The sequence below is a fragment of the Pyrus communis genome, chromosome 13, assembly GCF_963583255.1.
Source record: "Pyrus communis chromosome 13, drPyrComm1.1, whole genome shotgun sequence".
Taxonomy (NCBI): Eukaryota; Viridiplantae; Streptophyta; class Magnoliopsida; order Rosales; family Rosaceae; genus Pyrus; species Pyrus communis.
In genome coordinates, this window is record NC_084815.1 from 25,334,982 (window position 1) to 25,355,800 (window position 20,819).

General features: G+C 37.1%; 3 protein-coding genes across 3 annotated transcripts; all 3 read right to left on the reverse strand.

Moving 5' to 3' along the window:
* Positions 1–5,514: 5,514 nt before the first annotated feature.
* Positions 5,515–7,303, reverse strand: LOC137712678 (large ribosomal subunit protein eL42). Its single transcript, XM_068451808.1, has 4 exons — positions 7,164–7,303; positions 6,183–6,362; positions 5,955–6,029; positions 5,515–5,867 (listed from the first exon to the last, which is right to left on the reverse strand). Exons 1-4 carry the CDS (start codon positions 7,164–7,166, stop codon positions 5,808–5,810), a joined length of 318 nt encoding a protein of 105 aa, XP_068307909.1. The 5' UTR covers positions 7,167–7,303; the 3' UTR covers positions 5,515–5,807.
* A 271-nt stretch (positions 7,304–7,574) lies between these two features.
* On the reverse strand, positions 7,575–11,624 carry LOC137712680 (uncharacterized). The gene is made up of 11 exons (XM_068451809.1): positions 11,167–11,624; positions 10,783–10,845; positions 10,477–10,572; positions 10,215–10,339; positions 9,926–10,121; positions 9,144–9,319; positions 8,718–8,847; positions 8,460–8,620; positions 8,244–8,326; positions 8,072–8,171; positions 7,575–7,984 (listed from the first exon to the last, which is right to left on the reverse strand). The coding sequence occupies exons 1-11, from the start codon at positions 11,458–11,460 to the stop codon at positions 7,747–7,749; spliced, it is 1,662 nt and encodes a 553-aa protein (XP_068307910.1). The 5' UTR covers positions 11,461–11,624; the 3' UTR covers positions 7,575–7,746.
* A 2,304-nt stretch (positions 11,625–13,928) lies between these two features.
* On the reverse strand, positions 13,929–15,698 carry LOC137713016 (nudix hydrolase 18, mitochondrial-like). The gene is made up of 5 exons (XM_068452244.1): positions 15,379–15,698; positions 14,952–15,054; positions 14,752–14,835; positions 14,503–14,631; positions 13,929–14,384 (listed from the first exon to the last, which is right to left on the reverse strand). Exons 1-5 carry the CDS (start codon positions 15,561–15,563, stop codon positions 14,259–14,261), a joined length of 627 nt encoding a protein of 208 aa, XP_068308345.1. The 5' UTR covers positions 15,564–15,698; the 3' UTR covers positions 13,929–14,258.
* Between the last annotated feature and the right edge of the window lie 5,121 nt (positions 15,699–20,819).

Sequence of the window (20,819 nt, forward strand, 5' to 3'; positions counted from 1 at the left end):
ATATTTCTTGGGGGTAATTCCCGTTGGGTTGTCGGATATTGTAAGCAAAAGATAAAATAATACACCAACTTGATTATATAATCAAGATATTATATTATTTAGCTGAAAACAAAATTAAAGTATTTGAAAGACTACAATGAGAATATTTTTGTTCACCACCCTCAAGTGATGGTAAATTTTACCATCTTATGTATCATCGCTTGATGAATTTAAATTTCATGATTAGGGGCCTAGCGGCTAGGCGGTTGTTTTAGTTTTTAATTAAATTTATTATATTACATATAAATAAATGTTTATTTATATGTAAAAAAAATACATCATTGTATTATGATACATAAATTACAAAATAGAGTGATATATAGAATATAAAGTATTAGATAATATTGAAAACACGGAAAACAAAGCATATAATAAGTGTTCATCCAAGTATTCAACATCATTTGCAAAATGAAGGGTAATGCTAAAGAGACTCAATTTCTAGACTAAATTTTGGAAACTAAATGACATAAAAGTTGATGATTGGTTTATTGCTTAAACGTTGATAAACATGTTTATTTTTATTGGTGACAAATCATTTAGTTTGCAACTTTAGTTTCCAAATTTAGTCTTCTTAGCATTACCCCAAAATGAAAGTTATCTTTTTTTTTTTCCATCTAAGTGAGAGTTGCGACCTAGATGGGTGCCTAGACAAGGTTAGGTGGGTGCCTATGCAGATTTAGAAGCCCCTTCTTAATTTTCAAACGGCCATAAATTAATCTGAAGAGTAGCCAACTATTTAACGCCTAGACAAGATCTAAGCAACGCTAGACGAAAGTTTTTAAAACAATGATTATAACATGCGAATTAATAATCTCATTACATGGCTTTTTGTCCTCTCACTGAAAAATTTCTGCAAGTAAATAAATATCTGACAAAAGAAAAAGAATTTGCCTAGTTGATTGGCTGGAGTCGGCCTTGTGTTTGTATTGTGCTACATGCTGTTAGAAATTCAATTAGAGGTGCTATTTCTTAATGAACTCTTGCTGGTGATGTAAAACAGATTAATCCTATTTTCCCCAAAAAAGAAAAAAAAAAAAAGATTAATTCTAATACGTATGAACTGGTTTTGGTCACTGTGAGCCGTCGGATGCATTGACATGATTGCCACAAGAGCCACCGACGAATCATACCGCTGGGGTGATGGGACGATTTATAATACATATATATATACTCAGGTCCACGTTCGAAGATATATATGTTAACAAAACACTAATTTTATTAATTTGGTGTTGAAATAATTAAATTTTGACTAAGACCGTATATCTACCAACTCAATTATTTAATTTGGTGTTGAAATGATGAAATTTTGATTAAGACCATAATATATTTTGAATTATATATGGATCCACACATATTCCAAATGATATCTTGTGTAGATGTCGTAATGGTCAATTAAATTTTGTATTATTTTCCGTAACAGTAATCAAAATTTATAGCTATCTTTTCCGCACCTTAATGTAATTTGGGATAGAGTTTGCCGCTAATAATTGATATAAAAGCGTACTGTTAAAACCTGTTTGTTGATAATCATTTGATATAAAAATAAAGAAACGAATGATTAACTTAACTGACAATCCAAAAACATTTTCCCACCTCTCCTTAATACTGGTGTAACATCCAGTGACTTTGCGCTAGATTATTACTTGGGAGGAAACTTCTTATAATCTTCTTCCTTATAAAAGATTGTTATTTATATATAAGAGCATCTGCGGCCACCCCATATTGTATGAGATATTCTTAGTTGGACTGGATACTGGCTTTATGAATCGAATTTTCGAACATGGTTAATTAAAGAATATGAAGACAATAAGTTTTGGATTAATCTATTGTACATTTGTTGGTATTCTTAGTACGAGTAGTCGATTAATAAATCAATAACTTTGATTCATGGTGTTGGTGAAACATACAATAGTAGTTAGAAGATGCTGAAATATCTTATCGAGTGTTTTCGGTCATCAAAAGGCTGACTGCCATGATGAAGTCACTAACTAACTCAGTTTTTAGGAAAAAAAATGATTAATAATCAATAACAAATAAGTGGGTGTTTTAATTATTATCATTATTATTATAGAAAAACTACGTATATTTTTGTATTGGATCGTCAGGCAGAGCTGTTGAAATCGTATTCGAGTAGGAGAGTAGGACCATCTATCTAACAAACACTTTTTATGGAAGGTGCGGTGGGAGAGGGATGCATGCACTTTAACTTCTCATCACTATTTTATCTATGAACTGTGTATGTATTGACACACAAGAAACTCAGAGAGCCAATTATCCACCAAGTATTAGGCAACGACTAGATGTTAATCAATAGAAAATAGCCGGCCAACTACATGTTGATATGATATTCATATTCTTAATACCAAGTCAATATCATGTTGATATAATGTATCGATATATTGGTGGTACATAGTGTTTGATATGTTGTCGATATTCCTATCTATATAGCAGTAAAACGAGATACGCCTTGGAAAGCTTCTTGTATATTTATACAGGGAGGAAGACGTCAATGCACTTTCTTGAAGGCACGTAAATATCGAATATTGGAATGTATATTATAAAAGGAGGGCCAACACAGCCAGGTTCCTAACAGCTAAGAATAATGACACAGAAATTACGTAGCTGTTTGTTTACAGAAGGAACCTCACTTCACTTGGAAAGCCTGGACAGCCATAATTCATGTTGCATGCTTTCCCTGTGTCGGCCTCTCTCTCTCTCTCTCTCTCTCTCTCTCTCTCTCTCTCACCCACACACACAAACACAAAAACACCAACACATGCAGAAAGAAAGAAAGAGAGAGAGATCTGCATTGCCATTTGATCAGCTTAAATTCCTATCTGCTATCTCCCATCTGATATCTGATTGGGAGGCCATAATATTGATCGATATTTGCATATTTCTATCACGTAGCGCTGTACGTATACATTTCTTCTACTGATCATTAGTTGAGGCCATCAAATTATTATCCAATAATAAACAGGACCATATTTTTAGTTAAATAGTAGTAAATTTAGACAACACTAATCAAATGGTTAAACGATTGATGTATTTTTTTTTTTTTTTATAGGATTGATTTTTAAGGGGTGACCTAGATGATAGATAGCTTTAATCATCAAACAACATTAAAGAATTATAGAGAAAAATGAGAATATACAATTAGAAAGTCTAAATGAGAACATTGCTAGCATCTCCGTAGTCACCAGGAGGGTTAATTACTTTGTAAGAAAATAAAGCTCCATTTTATGGGAGCTTACTTGCATTTCAATACTCAACAAACAAATATCTCTTTTCATGCATATGGTTTGCTTAATTAATCAGTTACGAATAATTAGGTTAGTTAGATTAATTATACATTTTTTCAAGAAAGTGTGAATTTTGGGAGGAAGGCTGAGAAAAAGACAGCTCAAGTTTATTCACGAGAAAAGGTAACCCCTCAAATTATAGTTGGAATTAACCGAGAAATCATGAGACGATCTGTCAATCTACACATTTTGGTCATGGTCGGCAGCATTTTCTGATGGAATTAACCGAGAAATCATGAGATCATATGTCAGTCTACATATTTGTACGTTCACAATTAAGCCGTGTAAACATTTTGTGTTAACTTTTTTTTATAAAAAAGAAAAACAGAAAGAAGAGAGAGAGAGAGAGGAGAAAAGGAGAAGGGAGAGAGAAAGACCGAGGAAAATGATACCATCTTTACTATTGTACCTAGCATTTTTTGGTTTATGATATTCAAGGCTGTCCTCTCCACTTCCCATGAATTGTTTTCCTTTTTGGGTTACTAGGGACATTGGAAGAAGAAAACCGAACACACTACTTCGGGTGTGTGAGTATACATGGTTAATCATGAGAATTGTTATTAACATTCCAAAAATCTCATTCTACACTCCAAACTTTCAATATTAGGAAAGAGAAATACACTTATGAGGAGTGTAGAATGAGATTTTTGGAGTGCCAATAACACTTTCCTTAATCATTTGAGTTGGAAGTCTCTTATCGTTTAAGTTGTTTTTCATAGCATATATTTGAATAACACTTTCCTTAATCATTTGAGTTGGAAGTCTCTTATCGTTTAAGTTGTTTTTCATAGCATATATTTGATTCTATATTTCCACTCCAGTCAACGTTTTGCATAGTTGTTTGAAAACTTTGATAATCTCTACTAACTAGGGCAACTCTCCCACCTAAGATTGAACCAAGAGTTTGAACGATCCAAAGTTTATAAGAAATGCACTACAAATGACATGATTTGAGTGACCTTATTACAATAAATGTAGGTTAGGTGGTATCAAATACAAGAGTTGCGCAACGAATGACATGGTTTAAGTGACCCTACACATGTTTTTCTCATTTTTATAGTACAGAGCAAGGTCACAGCATGCTGGTGATTAGTTGGTATACAGCAAATTATGCCTTTATCTGATACACACTACAAATTGCTCTGCCTTTGCAAAGCACAGATCTGATTCGTCTGCATTTGCTTTACTAAGTGGGCCAATTTAGTTCGAACGAAAAAAGAATTTAAATTCAAAGACCTTGTTTAGTTGTTTTATCATTAGCATAAACAGTCACATTAGCCTGCACGTTATATCCAAAAGGAAGCCCTACCATTGTGATCACAAAAACATAAACCTTTGTATGAATAAAGTGGTGTGTTGGAGCCGAAAAGATTCGGGTCCTCCGATTATTATTTTTCGTTGTTGGGGAATTTAATTTTTCTGGCATACAACGCCAGTTCACGAATATGAACTGGAGAGGTTTTTCAATGTGTCCGAACTCGAGGGAGTTAGCCATATGTTATTATCAGGGAAGTGTTTTTTTCCAAGCGTATCTCAACTTGTATAATAACATATGACGCATGCACACATGTTCCGAACACACTGAAAATTCTCTCCATAGGCTGGACTGGCTGACCTTCCAGAGCACGGTTAGCCGCCAACAGCAGAGCACAGCGCTAGCAGGGCGGCGCGGTCAGAACCCAAATCTGGTTTTGCAACGGGGAGCAAAACCGGCAGGGAGAAGAGAAAAAGGGACAGCTGGGAATGCATTTCGGTGGTGTTTTTGGTGAATTGAAGAGAAGTGGGGGGGGGGGGGGGGGTGTTGGGGTTGGTTTTCCTGGGTTTTTCAATGTTCATACACTGTTTTGATGGCCGGGTTTCAGAGAAGGGGAGGAGATAGCTATACAGGAGCTCTCGTCACACCATGCTGGTGATTAGTTAGGATAATGCTGGGAAGATCAAATTTTTAAATCAAATGATTTTGCTAATAGCAAATAAGCATGTTAATCAACACATTAGTAATAATCTAATCATCAACATCCACATTATTTGATTTACAAAATTTAATCTCGGCATTACCCAATTAATTGATATACAGCAACATCGACTAACGCAGCGGAATAATCAGAAAAGCCTTAGACGAGCTTCTAAAACCGAAAACACACCAAAAACACAATCTCTAGAATCCACTAGATTGACTAAAACTCAAAAGCTTAATTGATCTGAAATCTGAAAGTTACAGCAAAGAACTAGGGTTTATATAGCCATCAACTGCTAACCCCATGATAACGAAATGAAAGAAAAGATCGAAATGCCACATCAATTTCAAACAGAAACTCTAACATCAATTTAAAGCAGGGAAAATATCGTCAAGAACAATCTGATGTTTAACAGAAACCTAATAAAAAGGATAATTAAAACCACGATATTTGCTTTAAAGCTCCAAATAGATAGAAAAGTAACACAAAATCTGTCGGAAGCAGTAATTTAGAAAAGAGAGGTTCCCTTCCCCTTCTTGTCTCCACCAATCTCGAAATGCTTGCACCTCTGCAGAAATCAGTGATAACAACCAACCATTAGCGAAAATAACGGTTATACACAAAAACGAGCAAATTGCAAACACAATACACTAACCTTGATCGGGTGCTGGGACACATGCTTGCAACCCTGGCATTGGAGCCTCAGAACAATCTTCTTGGTAGTTTTTGCCTGTTCATAAAGTTAAACGTGATCATTATTGAAAAAATAAACAATAAGAACGGAGAAATCAATCTGCGGAAGTAGAAACATCTAGACATTTGGTTTTCATTTATTCTTTATTTATTCCCCGTATGAAAATGGGGCAAGAACTCAATGATTTACCTTCTTGTGGAACACTGGTTTGGTCTGACCTCCATAACCTGACTGCTTACGATCATAACGCCTCTTCCCCTGAGCAGCAAGGCTATCCTTTCCTTTCTTGTATTGGGTAACCTTGTGCAAGGTGTGCTTTTTGCACTCCTTGCTCTTGCAGTAGGTCTTCTTTGTTTTGGGAACGTTCACCTAACACATTACCACATTTGTAACGATCCATTATCAAACAAATCACACAGAAACACAAACTACAACAGGGATTATGCGATCTGAAAAAACAAAACCCAATTACAGGACGCAGCATAAGAAATTACTGACCAACACCAAAATAATCACAAAAGAACGGTTTTACACGACGTGTGCAGAGCAAGAATAACTTAGACACAACAATCTAATAACCATATTCAAAAATCACAACACACTTAACAAATCATCCCAAACACAATGAAGCGGACTTCGCGCAGTTCATTGTCAGATACGTAACTTTGCAGTCTAAGAGGCATCCATAATCTAAGGCGTGACTAATGGAGGCGACAGTGGCACTTGGGCACCTAAAATAGCAAATGGGTAACCTCAAACTTATTGAGTACTCAATCACGAGCGGAACCCAATATGCTCCGGTTCCACAGTGGGTACCGGACCACCGTGAAATCCCGGACACCCATTTTCTATTTCGGGCACTCAACAGTCATCCATAGGAATACCACCTACAGCTCCTAAGGAGTAAGGAAGCACATTCAATTGTTACATTTTCTTCTGAGCTAAACTAAAACGAGTTTATGCCAGTTTTTTTCGATGATTCAAATACCGCATCCATCATACAATCAGAGTATAATCTTAACACAAATCCCAAGCTTAACCCACAAGATTAAAGCAAAGAACAACAGCAATCATCACAAAACCACTAAATACTAACAGACTCACATTGGAAAATCACACACAGAAGCAGTGAATATATGATTAATATTGTTGAGGGGGAGCGAGAGGTACCATGGCGACGGCGGGTTCGTATGGAGATGACTGAGCGGTAGAGCAGAAACGGCCTCTCAGTAAAACCCTAGAAGAAGCACTTGCGTCAGTTGTTACATGGGTCACCTTTTAGGGTTTTTGTCGATTGAACTTGGGCTGGGGTCGAGGTCCACCTGGATCAGCCCGTAAAATCACCCTGCCCACTATTTTGACTAATTTTTTTAGGGTATTTGGGGCACTGTCACATCGTGATGTTACTATTTCACTCAAATAATTATAGGAGAGTGATTTTTACATATCTCAATATCATGTATTGAATGAAACGAAAACAAAGAATAGTACACCAGTCATTGTGTACCCAACACAAAAACTTCTCTACTATTATGTACATCACAAAAACTAAGAGTTGATTAGTGTGTCGTCTCAGTGTATTCCGAGCTCAAATCGCTCTCCTCGTAAAGACTAGATAATATCCGAAATTTTCCTCGACAATCAAGACCATGAAATACAGTTGGACGTGAGAGGAAAGGACGTAGATTGCAGGGCAAATCCTAAAATCCAATGTATAATGTTGTATGTAAAAACTACATCATAGTTAGCAACGTCAGGACATTGTATTTCTATCAACGCTGTTCTTTTTTGTTCTATGAGTACGAGGAGAACCATCCTTTTGCTGTAACAAAGTGAGGTTACCGGTCTTTCCCATGACGGTACAAATACAAGTTACGACTAAAACTGTAAAAATTGATGCCATATGCAACGGATCCGGCTGGAATGACCCCCATAATAACGGTGGCCTGTCCACGCTGACTGATGCAAATCCCTCCCTCGACTGCCTCTTCCTGCGAAATGAGCAAATGGTTAAGAGAGGCTTGTGTGTATGCAAGATGAGTTCTGAACATATTGAAAAGAACTCGACTGAGGCATACCCCAACACGCCCTTTATCGAGTCCCACAAGGATGCAGAACGTTTAGTTGCCTGGCTTGATGCATTGGTTCTATGCTTGCCAAAGTTCCCATCTCGTATCCCTGAAATAAGCATGAAATTAATCCTACTATGGTTTTTCAACTAGATAGATGATAAAAGTCTGAAACCTATACCAGTGCCTTTAGAAGCAGCTGAATGGCCTTCTCTAGATGCTTTAAGCGAAGCCAGTTCTTCGACAAGAGCACGTTCCTTATCACTGTCATTAAAATTACAATAAATTCCATAGAATAAAATGAAAGGTATTGGGATATCAAGCTGGATGTCAAGTTCAACTAATAAGTTTAAATTATAGGAAAGAAGGGAGCATAACATAGTTTAAGGATACCAACCTGATTATCTTTGGGATCAGAACATTGACAGTAAAATGATGATCTCCTCGAGAAGAAGGTCTGTTGATGTCTGGAACCCCCATGCGTCGCAACTTTACTGTCTCTCCAGGCTGAATTCCAGAAGGAATCTGAAGCTCTTTCAAGCCTTCAACAGTTTCAACCTGAAGTTATATCACAATTTCCATGTCATACAACTTATACCAAATAATAGAACATTGATATTCATAGACCCTCACTGAGAGATAAAGCTAGGATTACCTTTATAACAGTCCCTAAAATGGCTTCGGTATAATCAATATTGATTTTTGAGTACAGATTGAGACCATCTCTGCGAATTCCAGCCTTTTCGTCTACATGGAGTACTATGTAGACATCGCCAACTTTACCCCTGCCAAATGCAGATGACAAAGAAATTAGCGCAGGGCATGCCTTATTATCAAGTCACATACAGCAACACTCGTGAACAAGGATAATCACACAAATTCTAAAAAGGTGTAACATAAAAGTGCATGCCATGGGTAGAGATCAGAAAACGTTGGTGTTTTATTTGGAATTTGTATCCGTCGTAAAGGTAGATTGTTTTCAAACGCATTGGATTAACAACCACTTAGGACAGAAAGCAACAACTAGACTATATGAGCAAAACATATTTGACGTATGCTTAAATTGGAACTGTGTATAAACCTTTTCGTATCCAAATTCCCCTCCCCTTGAATTTGCATTGTGGCTCCATCATTAACACCGGCTGGAATGCTTACGCTCATAGCTCTTTTTGACTGCACTTGTCCTTTGCCACTGCATCTTTGGCAAGGATCAGTGATTATTCTACCATCACCACCACACTTTGAGCAGGTTGATACCTATTAATAAAAAAACATCATCAATGAAGCATATCTCTAAGACGTATAGTGTAATCTTGAAAGGATGATAGGAAGAAAGAAATCTACGGTGTCTATGTTACGAGGCTAAGAAAATTTATGCATAAGACCATCTCCAACCGAAAGGGCTAAATATAAACCCGTCTTGAATTATAGCCCTGCAAAAAATTATTTTTAAATGACCAATATTAGACCATACTCATATACCATCTCCAACCGGAGGGGCTAAACATAGCCCCCTTAATAATTTATTACTTTTAAGTTTATACTTTAAATTTATTAGTTAATTTGATTTAACTACATTTGGATGTTTTTAAATCTAAATGTTGAATTTGAATCAACTATTGCATTTGAGGAGCTGGGCACCAAAAAAGGGCTAAGAAAAGGGCTATATTTGGTCAGCCTGATGCCTCTTTGGCTAATAATGGCCTGGTGGACTCCACATAATTATAGCCCAGCCATCGGTTGGAGTTGAGTTTTTGGGCAAATTAGGCCAGCTTTTGGACCTTTAGCCCTTTCAATTAGAGATGGCCTAACTGGACCTAATGTGGTTTCAATGACTTTTAATGTTATAACAGGTCTGTTTACCTGCGAAATCATTCCAAATGGTGTTTTCTGAGTTTTCATCACCCCTCCTCTTCCTCCACAACCAGTACATGATTTTATGCCTTTATCAGATTTAGCACCTGTTCCACTGCAGTCATCACATGTCTCAACACAAGAAACCTCGATTTCTCTCTGTACCCCAAAAATGGATTCTTCAAAGCTCAAATACAGATCGTACCTGCAACATGAAGTTAAAAGAAAAGCCAATAAAACATAAATTATGTGCCTTCATGAAGATAATTCAACAGTAACAGTGCAGCTAGACAGTTACCGAATGTCAAGACCCTGGTTTCCCCTGTTGCTGAAATTGAAGTTCATGCCTCCTGATTCACCCCTTCCTCCAAACATCCCATCCGAACCTCCAAAGAATGTATCAAAAATGTCAAAAGGATCCACCTATTGAACGTTGATGGTTCCATTAGCATGCAGTTAAACTAGTTATTTCCTTCACTAGAAAAGCATCCAAAATTAAATTACTAAGCACAATACATGTTCCCGTGTCCATATTACTCAGAAGACCAAGAAGATCTTACCCCTGATGGACCCATGGTTGAGGAATCATAGTCTCCCTGTAAACCTGCTTCACCAAAGCGATCGTATAAAGACCTTTTCCCATCATCTGATAGGACCTACAAAGATTCTTCATTAGAATATGAATGATGGGTTCATAGAACAACAGTCAAATAAACAAATGACGATAACTGAATGGGAAAAAAAAAAAAAACCCATCTTGTACTGAAAACTGATACCAAAAGAACAACGGAAATGCGAAAATGAAGAGAAAAATGACAATGCAGCATCATTGAAGAAGAACAACTAGAAATTGTAAATCGTAATACCTCATATGCAGCACTAATCTCTTTGAACTTGTCCTCAGCTCCACCGCCCTTGTCCGGATGATACTGCTCCAAGTTACAACATTTCCGACATCAAATTTCAATTCACCTTAAACTGGAATTATATTATATCATCTCCTCTACATGAGTATCATGCCTAATTACAACATAATTGACACCAAAATCACCGCCTTCCGGACGAAAAATCTAAAGCTTTCGCTAACCGCAACCCTTTCGAGCATATCAAGCAGCTTAAAACCAGCTTAGCTTACAGTGCTAAATTGGGTTTCGAACTATCCAACTTCAAACTTGTGAAAATATTTTCTTTGGCTTCAATTTCTAGGCAAATAACACGCATTGTGACATAAGCAATAAGAAGTAGCTCACCTTTCGAGCGAGATTTCGATAAGCGGACTTGATCTCCTGCAGCGTGGCGGTTCTGGGGACGTTGAGAGTCTTATAGTAATCGGTTCCGGCGGCTCTCACAGCCAAACGAGCACAGCGCGGGGGCTTTCCACGGAGGAAAGGAGCGGAATTGGATTTGAAGATTTTTTTACCTCTGGCGAAGAATGTAGAAGCGGCGGAGCTGAGGGAGTAGCTCAAAGAATAAGGCGGAAGTGGAACCACGGAGTTGGGATTTGGCGGGAGATTGGAGATGCAGTTGGTTTGGAGTACGGGCATACTTCGGTTTTTGAGATTGAAAATGGACGGTGGAGATGGTTCGATGGAGATTAGGAGGGTTTTGGGGGTTCTGCAGAGGTTTTAGGGTTTAGGGATTACGTTGAAGAAGAAGTAGAAGATGGTCGGACTGTCAGAAGTCGGAAAGAACAAAAGTTTGGACCCCAATTGGCAAATATTTTCACATGCGACAAACAACATTGAGGCAGATATAAGAACAAGGAAAAATAGAAAAAGTCTGTTTTACCCTGCTAGAGCATCAAAATAGTGGGGCATAATTGACCATTTGCGATCCATTTGGGATCTGATCATATGAAAGCCTCTATATATATATATATACACACACACACACACACACACACACATATATATATATATATATATTTTTTTTTTAATGAACTTGCAAGTTTTCATTTCAACTCAAAGCTTGCTCAATCTTGTTCTTCTGCCGCCGTATCCGCCATGTTATAAATTGAGCAGCATTTGTATCAACTGTTTTTGTTTTTGTTTTCTTTTCTGTGATGGAGGAAAGAAATTTCGGTTGGACTATCCTAGCATAGCTCTCACATTGGGAGGGACTATTGTGAAGTAGGGTGAGACCAAAACAAACAAAGGAACGTCTTGACACTACCAAGTCCCAACCAGCAGCTCAGTGAGTGCAAACAAGTCAATCACATAATCCTTCAGTTGAGTTGCAGCATGTGAAAAATGCAGGAGGACTCATCCAAAAGTATCAGTCACAAGCTACCTACTCGGATAAACATGTCTCCGACGCTACTCTCCCAGAAATTCCACCTAAGATCAAAAGACTCAAATCTACGACAACTAGATCTAGGTGCTCTTGTAATGTTTGGTTCATGTCACTTCGTCGTTTATCTCTTCTCGTTGCAGCTCATCCAGCAGCAGATCGATCACATGTGCCACTGATTTGTATCCCACCTCCTGGCCTTTACTTAAACACAATGTGCAGAAAATTAAGCACTGAATGTGGGATTTAGAAGAGAAGGGTAATGAAAACATGTAAGGGAACAATAGAGATACATACATTTGTATGTTATATAAGGCTTCAGTGGAACCGTCTTTCGCAGAACTATCTTTTACTCCTGTAGCAAGGCCGGCGTTGAGGGGGTGCAAGTGGTGCTACTACACAGGGGCCCAAATCGGAAAGGCCCCCAATTTTTCAATTTTGCATGCGCATAAATATATATATATATATATATAGTATGTTTAGAATATTACAAACTTGAATCTTAATGCAAGTGGAATTATTGCTTCTTTCCTCAGATCAGCTTAGGGGATGGGTACGAAACTCATCTCCATCGTAGGAAAAATAATACACCACCTTTTCATTTGTTGATTTCTTAAATTTGTTCGTGCTTTTAGAATTTATAAAAGCTCAATTGAAAACTAAAATTATTATTTTGAACAAAAAAATAAAAATAAAAATAAATTCTTAGTACTTTTTAGGGTCTTTAATTCACTTTCTCACAGGGCCTGAAATCTCAGGGCCGGCTCTGTCCTGTAGGCAGCTCGGCCTAACACCAGCAAAAGAAGTTGGTGACTCCATAAACTTGAACCAGCAAATGCACTCTGTCATGACTCATGACATGGTTGGTCCATGTCGAGATTACCACATCGCTTGCAGTCTCTTTCGACATGCATCTTGTATTCTTGTTGCTGCACTTATGTACTCTAGATCTTTTTTTTTTTAAGAAAAGTACTTCAGATCTTAGAACCAAGATAGTTAATTACTCGCAGCCCTCCACAAATGAGGAAAAGTGGACAATTTGTAATCTTTGGTTCATAAAAAACAGGCTATGCAGGCAAAGAGACTGATCCATTCTCCACACGAACGGGAAATTAATTTCAGATCTGAACCCTTCATTGAATGAACAGTGGATCTTTCTCAGTATTCATCGCAAATATAAGGACATGTATATGATTGAGTTTACCGTTATGTGAGGATAAACTTACACATAACATGTATTATTGAACACGTTTGAAGAATGACCTTCTCGAATAGCTTATGTGTTACCATATGTGTTGACGACAAGGTTAATATGGGTTGACATGTCTTCAAAATTCGTTTGAGGTTTTACTTTGTTCCTACAACAACCCAAGTCACTTGTCCACTTCTATAGTTCTCTTGCTCCCCAGATATTGCCTAACACTACCATTTTCCCTCCTATCTAATTTTCACGGTGACAAAAGCAACGCCATCGGTCTTCGTTCTTTGATCGAAGCTTAAAGAAGTGATTTCCGTGACAAAAATAAACGGAGGTATGCGAAAATCATTTCCCTACATACATTACTCAATTTGATGAAGCGGCTGTTGACTTGGATTAATTCGGATTAACGTCTGCGAAAATCATTTCCTTACGTAAAGGGTTGAATAATCGACAAGGGCTGAAGAATCGACAAGGAGTCGGTAACATAAATTCATGAACGAAAATGAACAAAGAATTATCAAGTTCACATTAAAGAATTAAAATGAATTGAATTGAAAGAATGGAATTTGTAAATTTACATGATGTTCTATATCTACATGATCTTCTTCAACTACCTTGTACAGTTTTGCAACCAGTCCCCATTTCGGCGACGACTTAACTCGAGAAGAAACGATGGGAGGAACACAATCTGTGGGAACGCCAGCGATTGCGATTCAGCGAAGGCAATTCTATCTGACATCCTGTTTCCTAATCTGAGCTCTTTTTTTTTTGGAAAACTGCTTCCTCCCTACGTACACCGCTGTGCTCCGCCAAAACTCGAAAAGAAAAAACAACCAGCCTAAGACTGCCTGTCTATGTACAAGTTGCTTCTCCTTCCTCTCCTTTCGGTTGGGGCTGCATTTTTTGACAAACTAATTTCTCCAAAGCTTCCTTCATCCACCAATTTTGACATGCTTCTCTAGCTTCAGAGATCGTCACCTACAAAAATATGAAAAACATACATTACTATGAGTGACAAATCTTCATAGAGTTCAGCCAATGTAACACAATTTAGAAGAAGAAACAATTAAGCAAAGTATAGTGCAATTCCACTTACCCATTCACGTTTTCGGGAACTTTTCTCGGGCCAAAGTTCCAACTGTTGCTGAACAAGCAAAGGGAACATGTACCCCTCATGAACCGTGCCTTGGGTTTTGCTCTTGTAACGCCACGATCCCAATCTAGTCTGCAAGTACATCATCCAAACAATCGATGAGTAAACGGATTCGATTCAATTCAATTCAATAAAATTAAACTAAACTGCTACAGAACATGATTGCTCTATTGGTAATTTGCAGATACTCACTTCAAGATGGCCAGTCACACCAGCTTCCTCAAGCGTCTCTCTTTTCGCCGCCTCTTCAATTGACTCATCCATTTCCCAACCTCCCTGTAATCAATCACATTGCGAATGCACAAACGTTAACGACAATCAAAAAACGAAACCAACAAACAAAAACAGATGCTTTCTAGTTTTGTATTGTAAAATTGGACAAAATTTGGTACCTTTGGGAACAACATTCCTTTCCCCTTCTGTGAACTAATCACAAGAACTTCCAGTTCCTCATCAGATGAAGTTTGTTTTACCCGATATCTGTATGGTATGCATCTGCAGGATTCCAAAATTAACCCAAGAAAAATTAGATTACAAACATACAAAATCCCAACAAAAAGGTCAACCATATCAACCCATGACAATTGACAACAATAATTCATGCATCTAATCATAAAGACCACAACTTTACCAGAAACCCACTTGAGAATTTCTTAAATTCATGCATTTAATCACAAAGACCACAACTTTCATTCATTTAACAAAAACCCAACTGAGATTTTCATAAGTTCAGGGGTCGAAGATACAAGAATTTTGAAAAAGGTCCAAAACCAAAAATGTAAATTTGAAAAAAAACCAGAACAGAGATATGAAACATACCCTACAACTTGGCGGCAACCTTCTTCATAGCGCTGGAATTGTCTTCCGGTCCGGGAAACCAAAGAAACCATGTTCTCAATTTGCATGGGGATGAAATCTCCGCCATTTTTCTTGGAGAAAACGGGAGAATTAGAAGAATTGCAAATCAAATTCACCAAAATATTTTTTGAGAGAAGGAGACCCATCGATTACTTCTCCAACTTTCGCTACGCGTAGATTGAAAGGAAAAAATAAGAGAAAATTGGAATATTTCTTCAAAAGAAATAGAACCCACCAATTTTAGAAGGTTAAATTTGGAAACTGAAAATTCTAAAAATTGATTGGCTTTAATTGTGTGAGCAGAGAGGAGGAGGAGAAGAAGAAGGAGGGGTTTGAGAGTTTCAGTTCAAAAGCGCTTTTGTTATGGAAATTGGAGAATCTGAGTGAGTGATGAATATCTGAGGATAATAAACTGCTTCTGCGTTGTGCTTCTGCTTTTGTTTGTTGGAGATTTTCAATTATATAGAGGGCTTCTGGAAATAAAGGAGTGGCCACTGCTTGTTTGTCTTCAAAGGACAACGGACGCGCATGTGGTGGTGGCAGTTGACAAAGACGGTACCTCTTTTTGGTATGTGAAATTTAGAGATGGAATCCTATGTTGCTATGTTTATTTTAAGTCGCTGAGCTTCTTTGTCCTTTTTGGTGAATCTATTTGTTTCTTCTGTTTTCTGTTTTTTGAATTTGTTTGGTTAATTGAAGAAGTAAAGGAGAAAAAACAAGGTAAAAAACAAATAACCAAACAACCAATAACAAAAAAACCAACAAAAACTTTACTAGAAATGCCCTTAATTTTAATTTACTAAACCTAATTTCTTGTTTATATTAATCTGAAAAACTACCATGCAATATTTCATTCATTCCTAAAATAAAATGATAAATTCTCCCGTAATTAACTTGTTATTTTTCATTTGTTTAACATTTGTAATTTTAAATAATTTGATCATGTTGTATTTACGCATCGTCTAGTTTTGCATGCTAATTCTTTGCCAACTTAACCTTGTTGTGCCTAATCATGGTTGTATAAAACCATGCTAGAGTTATGGCTCTAGACTTTTTCCATTATACCGTTTATTTGTTTGTCTATTTCTCTGCAAGCGGGACTAGGCTAAGAGGATGAGAGAGTTTTCTATACGATGTTCACTCATTTCCCTGTCTTCTTCTTTTTTCTTTTTTTTTGGATCAAGCTCATTTCCTTGTCTTTGAAGATCCCCAAATTGTATGCTTTCACCAACTGTTTGCATAACTTGATTGATACCCTGGAAAAGAAAATGACCAATAAGTAAACAACATGGGCGGTTCAGATCAGTGTCTACTTGGTGATCAAGTGAGGACGCTCGTACAGTATCAATCAAAGCTTGATATTGAATTCGGCGATTGTCAACGCGCCAAAACGAGAGTAGGAAGATTTTTCAACTTACGGATTTTGAGAATTTTAAAAATTGCATGATTGCAAGATTAGAACAAAGAAAGTGGGCGTGCGAAGGAGAAAGAAGGGAGGCTTTGGCTTATCTACGAACGTGTACGTGACGCGTTTTAGAGTTCAGTCGCAGCTGGTTTTCAATAAAATTATACAAATGTGGGGTGACGATGACAGACGACCTTACACGGTTTCAAAGGGCTTTTACTGAAGACTGAAGCAATACAGTGCAGTGGACTAGTGGAGTGCAGTTCAGCAGGGATATTTTTGCCTTAATCGTTTGGGAAAGTCATTGTCGTTGCCTTTCACTAGGGCTAGGGTTTTAGGAAAGTTACTGCTGTTGCCCTTCACTATTGTGCTTCTCTTGTATCAATCTGGTATTGGTATTAAGGTCATCTCCAATCAAAAGAGAGTCAGATGACTCATTTTAGTTTTATAGTCATTCAAGAATTTAATATTTTAATGAACATCATCTCCAACCGAGGCGCTATGGCTAAATATAGCCATGTGACAAAAAATCATCTCTAACCGAAGGGGTCAAAGGATTATAGGCCAAACATAATTTATTATTTTAATTGAATTAATATGGTTACTTAAATTAAACTACCTCGATAATTTTTTGAGATGGAATCTCAATAATTTTACATCTTGGATTTCGCGTGCCACGTATCGATATATGTCCAACTTTGCAGATTTCTTGTCGATATGGAATCTCAATAATTTTACATCTCGGATTTCAAGTGTCATGTGTCGATATGTGAGAAATTTTGCAGATTTCTTGTCGATAAGGAATCTCAATAATTTTACATCTCGGATTTCGAGTGTTACGTATCAATATGTGAGTAACTCTCCAAATTTCTTGTCGATGTGTAATCTCAACTTGACTACTGCATCAACGACCATCAATACAATATGGGGTATTACTTGGCAGATGACATCTATCCAAAATGGGAGACACTTGTCCAAGCAATTCCAAACCATGTGGATGACACCAAAAGGTGGTTTACCTTACACCAAGAGGCATACCAGAAAGATGCTCAGAGAGTTTTCGGTATTCTACAAGCACAGTGGAAGATCATCAAGGAACTGGCAAGAGGGTGAAGTCGAGATAAATTGAACTCCATCATGATGTCGTGCATCATATTACACAACATAATTGTGGAGGATGAGTGCGATGGCTATATTGATGGAGAATCTGATGACGACCAAGATGATCTAGATAGGTCAAGGAATGATCGTGCAAAATATATGATGGGCCTAATTTGCCTTTCATCCAAGAACTGGTAATATCTTGTTAAACGAGTACATGAGGCGCAATAGGATGATACGTTTGCGTGCCACAAATAAGTACCTACAACAGGATATTGTTGCATATATTTGGACCAAAAGAAGCATGAAGTAAACATTTAAGTTTTATGTTGTTAAATGTTTTTTTAATGTTGTTTAAGTTTAATGTTGTTTAATGTTGTTTAACATTGTTTAATGTTACTTAATGTTATTTAATGTCATTTAATGATGTTAGCTAGTAGGTAGCCATTGGGCTTGAATTATGGACCGGCGCAGGGTTGGTTGGTTTAGGCCAGCCGGTTGACTCGATTGTGCAATTGTGGCCCGGTGGGGCTCACGAGCCATTTGGCCTAGCCTTCAGTTGGAGACGGTTTTCGTGATATTTCTTTGGCCCTCTAACCTTCTGACCGGATCGGTTGGAGATGGCTTAACAATTTGTCATCGGTGGTTGAAACTTGAAAGGAAGTAAAGTGACCTTCAGTTTTGTTAATACCATGATTAATATTTAATTTTAGGTTGTCTTAAGTTGAATACAGTACCAAGCGGATAATTTATTTATATTCTGCCAAGCATGAGGGAAAATTGTTGAAATATGAAGGTTTTGTGTCGTATGATGCGTGTGCGTCTTATTGTATGCATATAAGGTTTTATATAAATAGCATTTATTCCCCAATTATTATTTTTAAGTTGGATGTTACAATTTATTTTTAAAAATTGCTAAACAAATATTAATGTTTTTGCATCGCCAGAAACCTCATGTTGAATTCCATATGCGAACAATGTAATTATCAGATCGAGCATGCTAAGAATCTTTTTATCGGAGAGTTCTGCATGCAACGTGATCGATTTGGTCTTGAACCCTCGACATAAATTAGTGGTAAACTACTCAATATGAACATTTTCAAGCACGTTGAAAAGGTGGATACAAATTAAAAAAAATTGTCCTGCAATTTCAGTAATGGTTTGAACTTTGAACACACGCACAGCCGTTTACTATTTTGTATCATTTTGTTGATTTAATCTTTGACGTTTAAAGTCAACCTATAGCTATGCAAGTGATTAATATGTGAATATGTTTCCCACCAAGTTTATTTATTAACTTAACTTGGTCATTTTGCTTTTGTTGAATATTTAAAAATCAACCCAAAAAGTTCTCATAGTTAATTTTGATTGTCTAAGAGCTCATTTAGAAGCGATTTTAAAATAATTGAAAAAGTTTTTAGATAAAATGATTTTGGATTCCAAAATCACTTTTCTTGCAGGAATTCTTGTAGGAAGACATTCAAGTGATTTTCCATACTTTACTTGCATTTTTTACAAAAAATTGGTTCAAAAAATATTTTCACAAAAAACAAAAATACTTCCAAACAAGTCCTGATACTGAATTCCGTCTTTTCTATTTGGTGTCGAGTCACTCCCTCAATTTTTTTTTATTTTTTTATTTTTATAAATCTTCTGGTAGATCATGCTTTTATGGGAGCAACACAAGCTCATAATTTCTTCATAGATAACCAGCTTTGGAGGTTTATAAACGTATACCAACTACGAAATAAACTTGTGATAGGATGCACCGACTACGTCATTTGAAAGTTCATTGAATATACTATAGTTTACTAATCTGTATATCGTAAGTGAGATAGCTAGTAGGCAAAAGTATTAGTACATTAAGGATGCGTTTTTTGCATTGGACTATCTCGGACTGGATTACCTTCACTTCAAGGACTAAGCTAGATTGGGTTAGACTATACTAAGTTGGATTAATTTAGTGAAGCATTTGGTGCTGTGTCAGACTAAAAAGCAGGACTCATATATTATATTAGTTATTCTATATCTAAAATATTTTATTATTCATTTAATCTATATACTAATATTTTATTATTAAATTATCTTTTTCCTTTCTAGAATCATCTTCCATCTTTTTATTCTGGTCAAACTCTTAGTCATCTTCCTTCTCATTTTTTTCCTCCGGCCACTGCATCCCTCCCCTCTCCCCTTTCTTTGCCCTTTTCTGTACCACTGTCTTTTTCCCCTTTCTCTTTTCTGTCCCATTTCACCTCCATTCACTGACTCCTATCCATTTTTATCCCGATTGACTTCAAATTACTCTGGCCTTCTTCTTTTTCTTCAAATTATGAAACTTGGTATTTATTTTGTTTCACCTGAAACGGCTTGGCGCAGGAGCTACGGGATAGTGGATGGAAATGAAATTGTGGAGATTGTTTTCGAATTCTAAGTCCTTGAGGTCAAGATCGTTATCTTTATTTTCTGGGTCTGATTCGAGTTCAATTGACGAAAATGGAGAACCTAATTTAGCATATCGAATCAACTGTTCCTTTGTGAAGCAAATAGGGGAAATCTGGGTTGTGGGTTCGTCGAGAAGCAAGTAGGGAGTTGGGTTGTGGGTTCGTCGGCGTGAAGGCAGAATTTTGGTGACGGGGTTTGCGGGACGTTGGTGACTGGGTTCCGATAGCCTAGCACGACGAGGAGAGAGGGAGAGAGTGTGGTGGTTTGGTAGTGCGATTTCGGAGTGAGGATAGAAAGCTAGCAACGCAAGCAATATCAGAGAGAGGTCTTAGCAATCCCATGGTTATTGGGGTCTCGCTAAGAACTCTTAGCGAAGAGTTTTGTCCATGCGAGTCCCCTTTAGTCTCATTAATGTTAATCCCAGCACAGAACAAACAAGGTATTGGACTAACAG

What these genes read in the sequence shown, in the direction of transcription:
- LOC137713016 (XM_068452244.1), bottom strand. Translation starts at nt 15,563, where the DNA reads ATGGGTCTCCTTCTCTCAAAAAATATTTTGGTGAATTTGATTTGCAAT. An exon ending in GGTTGCCGCCAAGTTGTAGG is followed by an intron (nt 15,055 to 15,378) that starts GTATGTTTCATA and finishes GGAATCCTGCAG; the next exon opens with ATGCATACCATACAGATATC. An exon ending in AAGGAATGTTGTTCCCAAAG is followed by an intron (nt 14,836 to 14,951) that starts GTACCAAATTTT and finishes GATTGATTACAG; the next exon opens with GGAGGTTGGGAAATGGATGA.
- LOC137712680 (XM_068451809.1), bottom strand. Translation starts at nt 11,460, where the DNA reads ATGCCCGTACTCCAAACCAACTGCATCTCCAATCTCCCGCCAAATCCC. An exon ending in CTGATCCCAAAGATAATCAG is followed by an intron (nt 8,327 to 8,459) that starts GTTGGTATCCTT and finishes TTTTAATGACAG; the next exon opens with TGATAAGGAACGTGCTCTTG. An exon ending in AGCTGCTTCTAAAGGCACTG is followed by an intron (nt 8,172 to 8,243) that starts GTATAGGTTTCA and finishes TGCTTATTTCAG; the next exon opens with GGATACGAGATGGGAACTTT.
- LOC137712678 (XM_068451808.1), bottom strand. An exon ending in AACCAGTGTTCCACAAGAAG is followed by an intron (nt 6,030 to 6,182) that starts GTAAATCATTGA and finishes CTTTATGAACAG; the next exon opens with GCAAAAACTACCAAGAAGAT. An exon ending in TGTCCCAGCACCCGATCAAG is followed by an intron (nt 5,868 to 5,954) that starts GTTAGTGTATTG and finishes TGATTTCTGCAG; the next exon opens with AGGTGCAAGCATTTCGAGAT.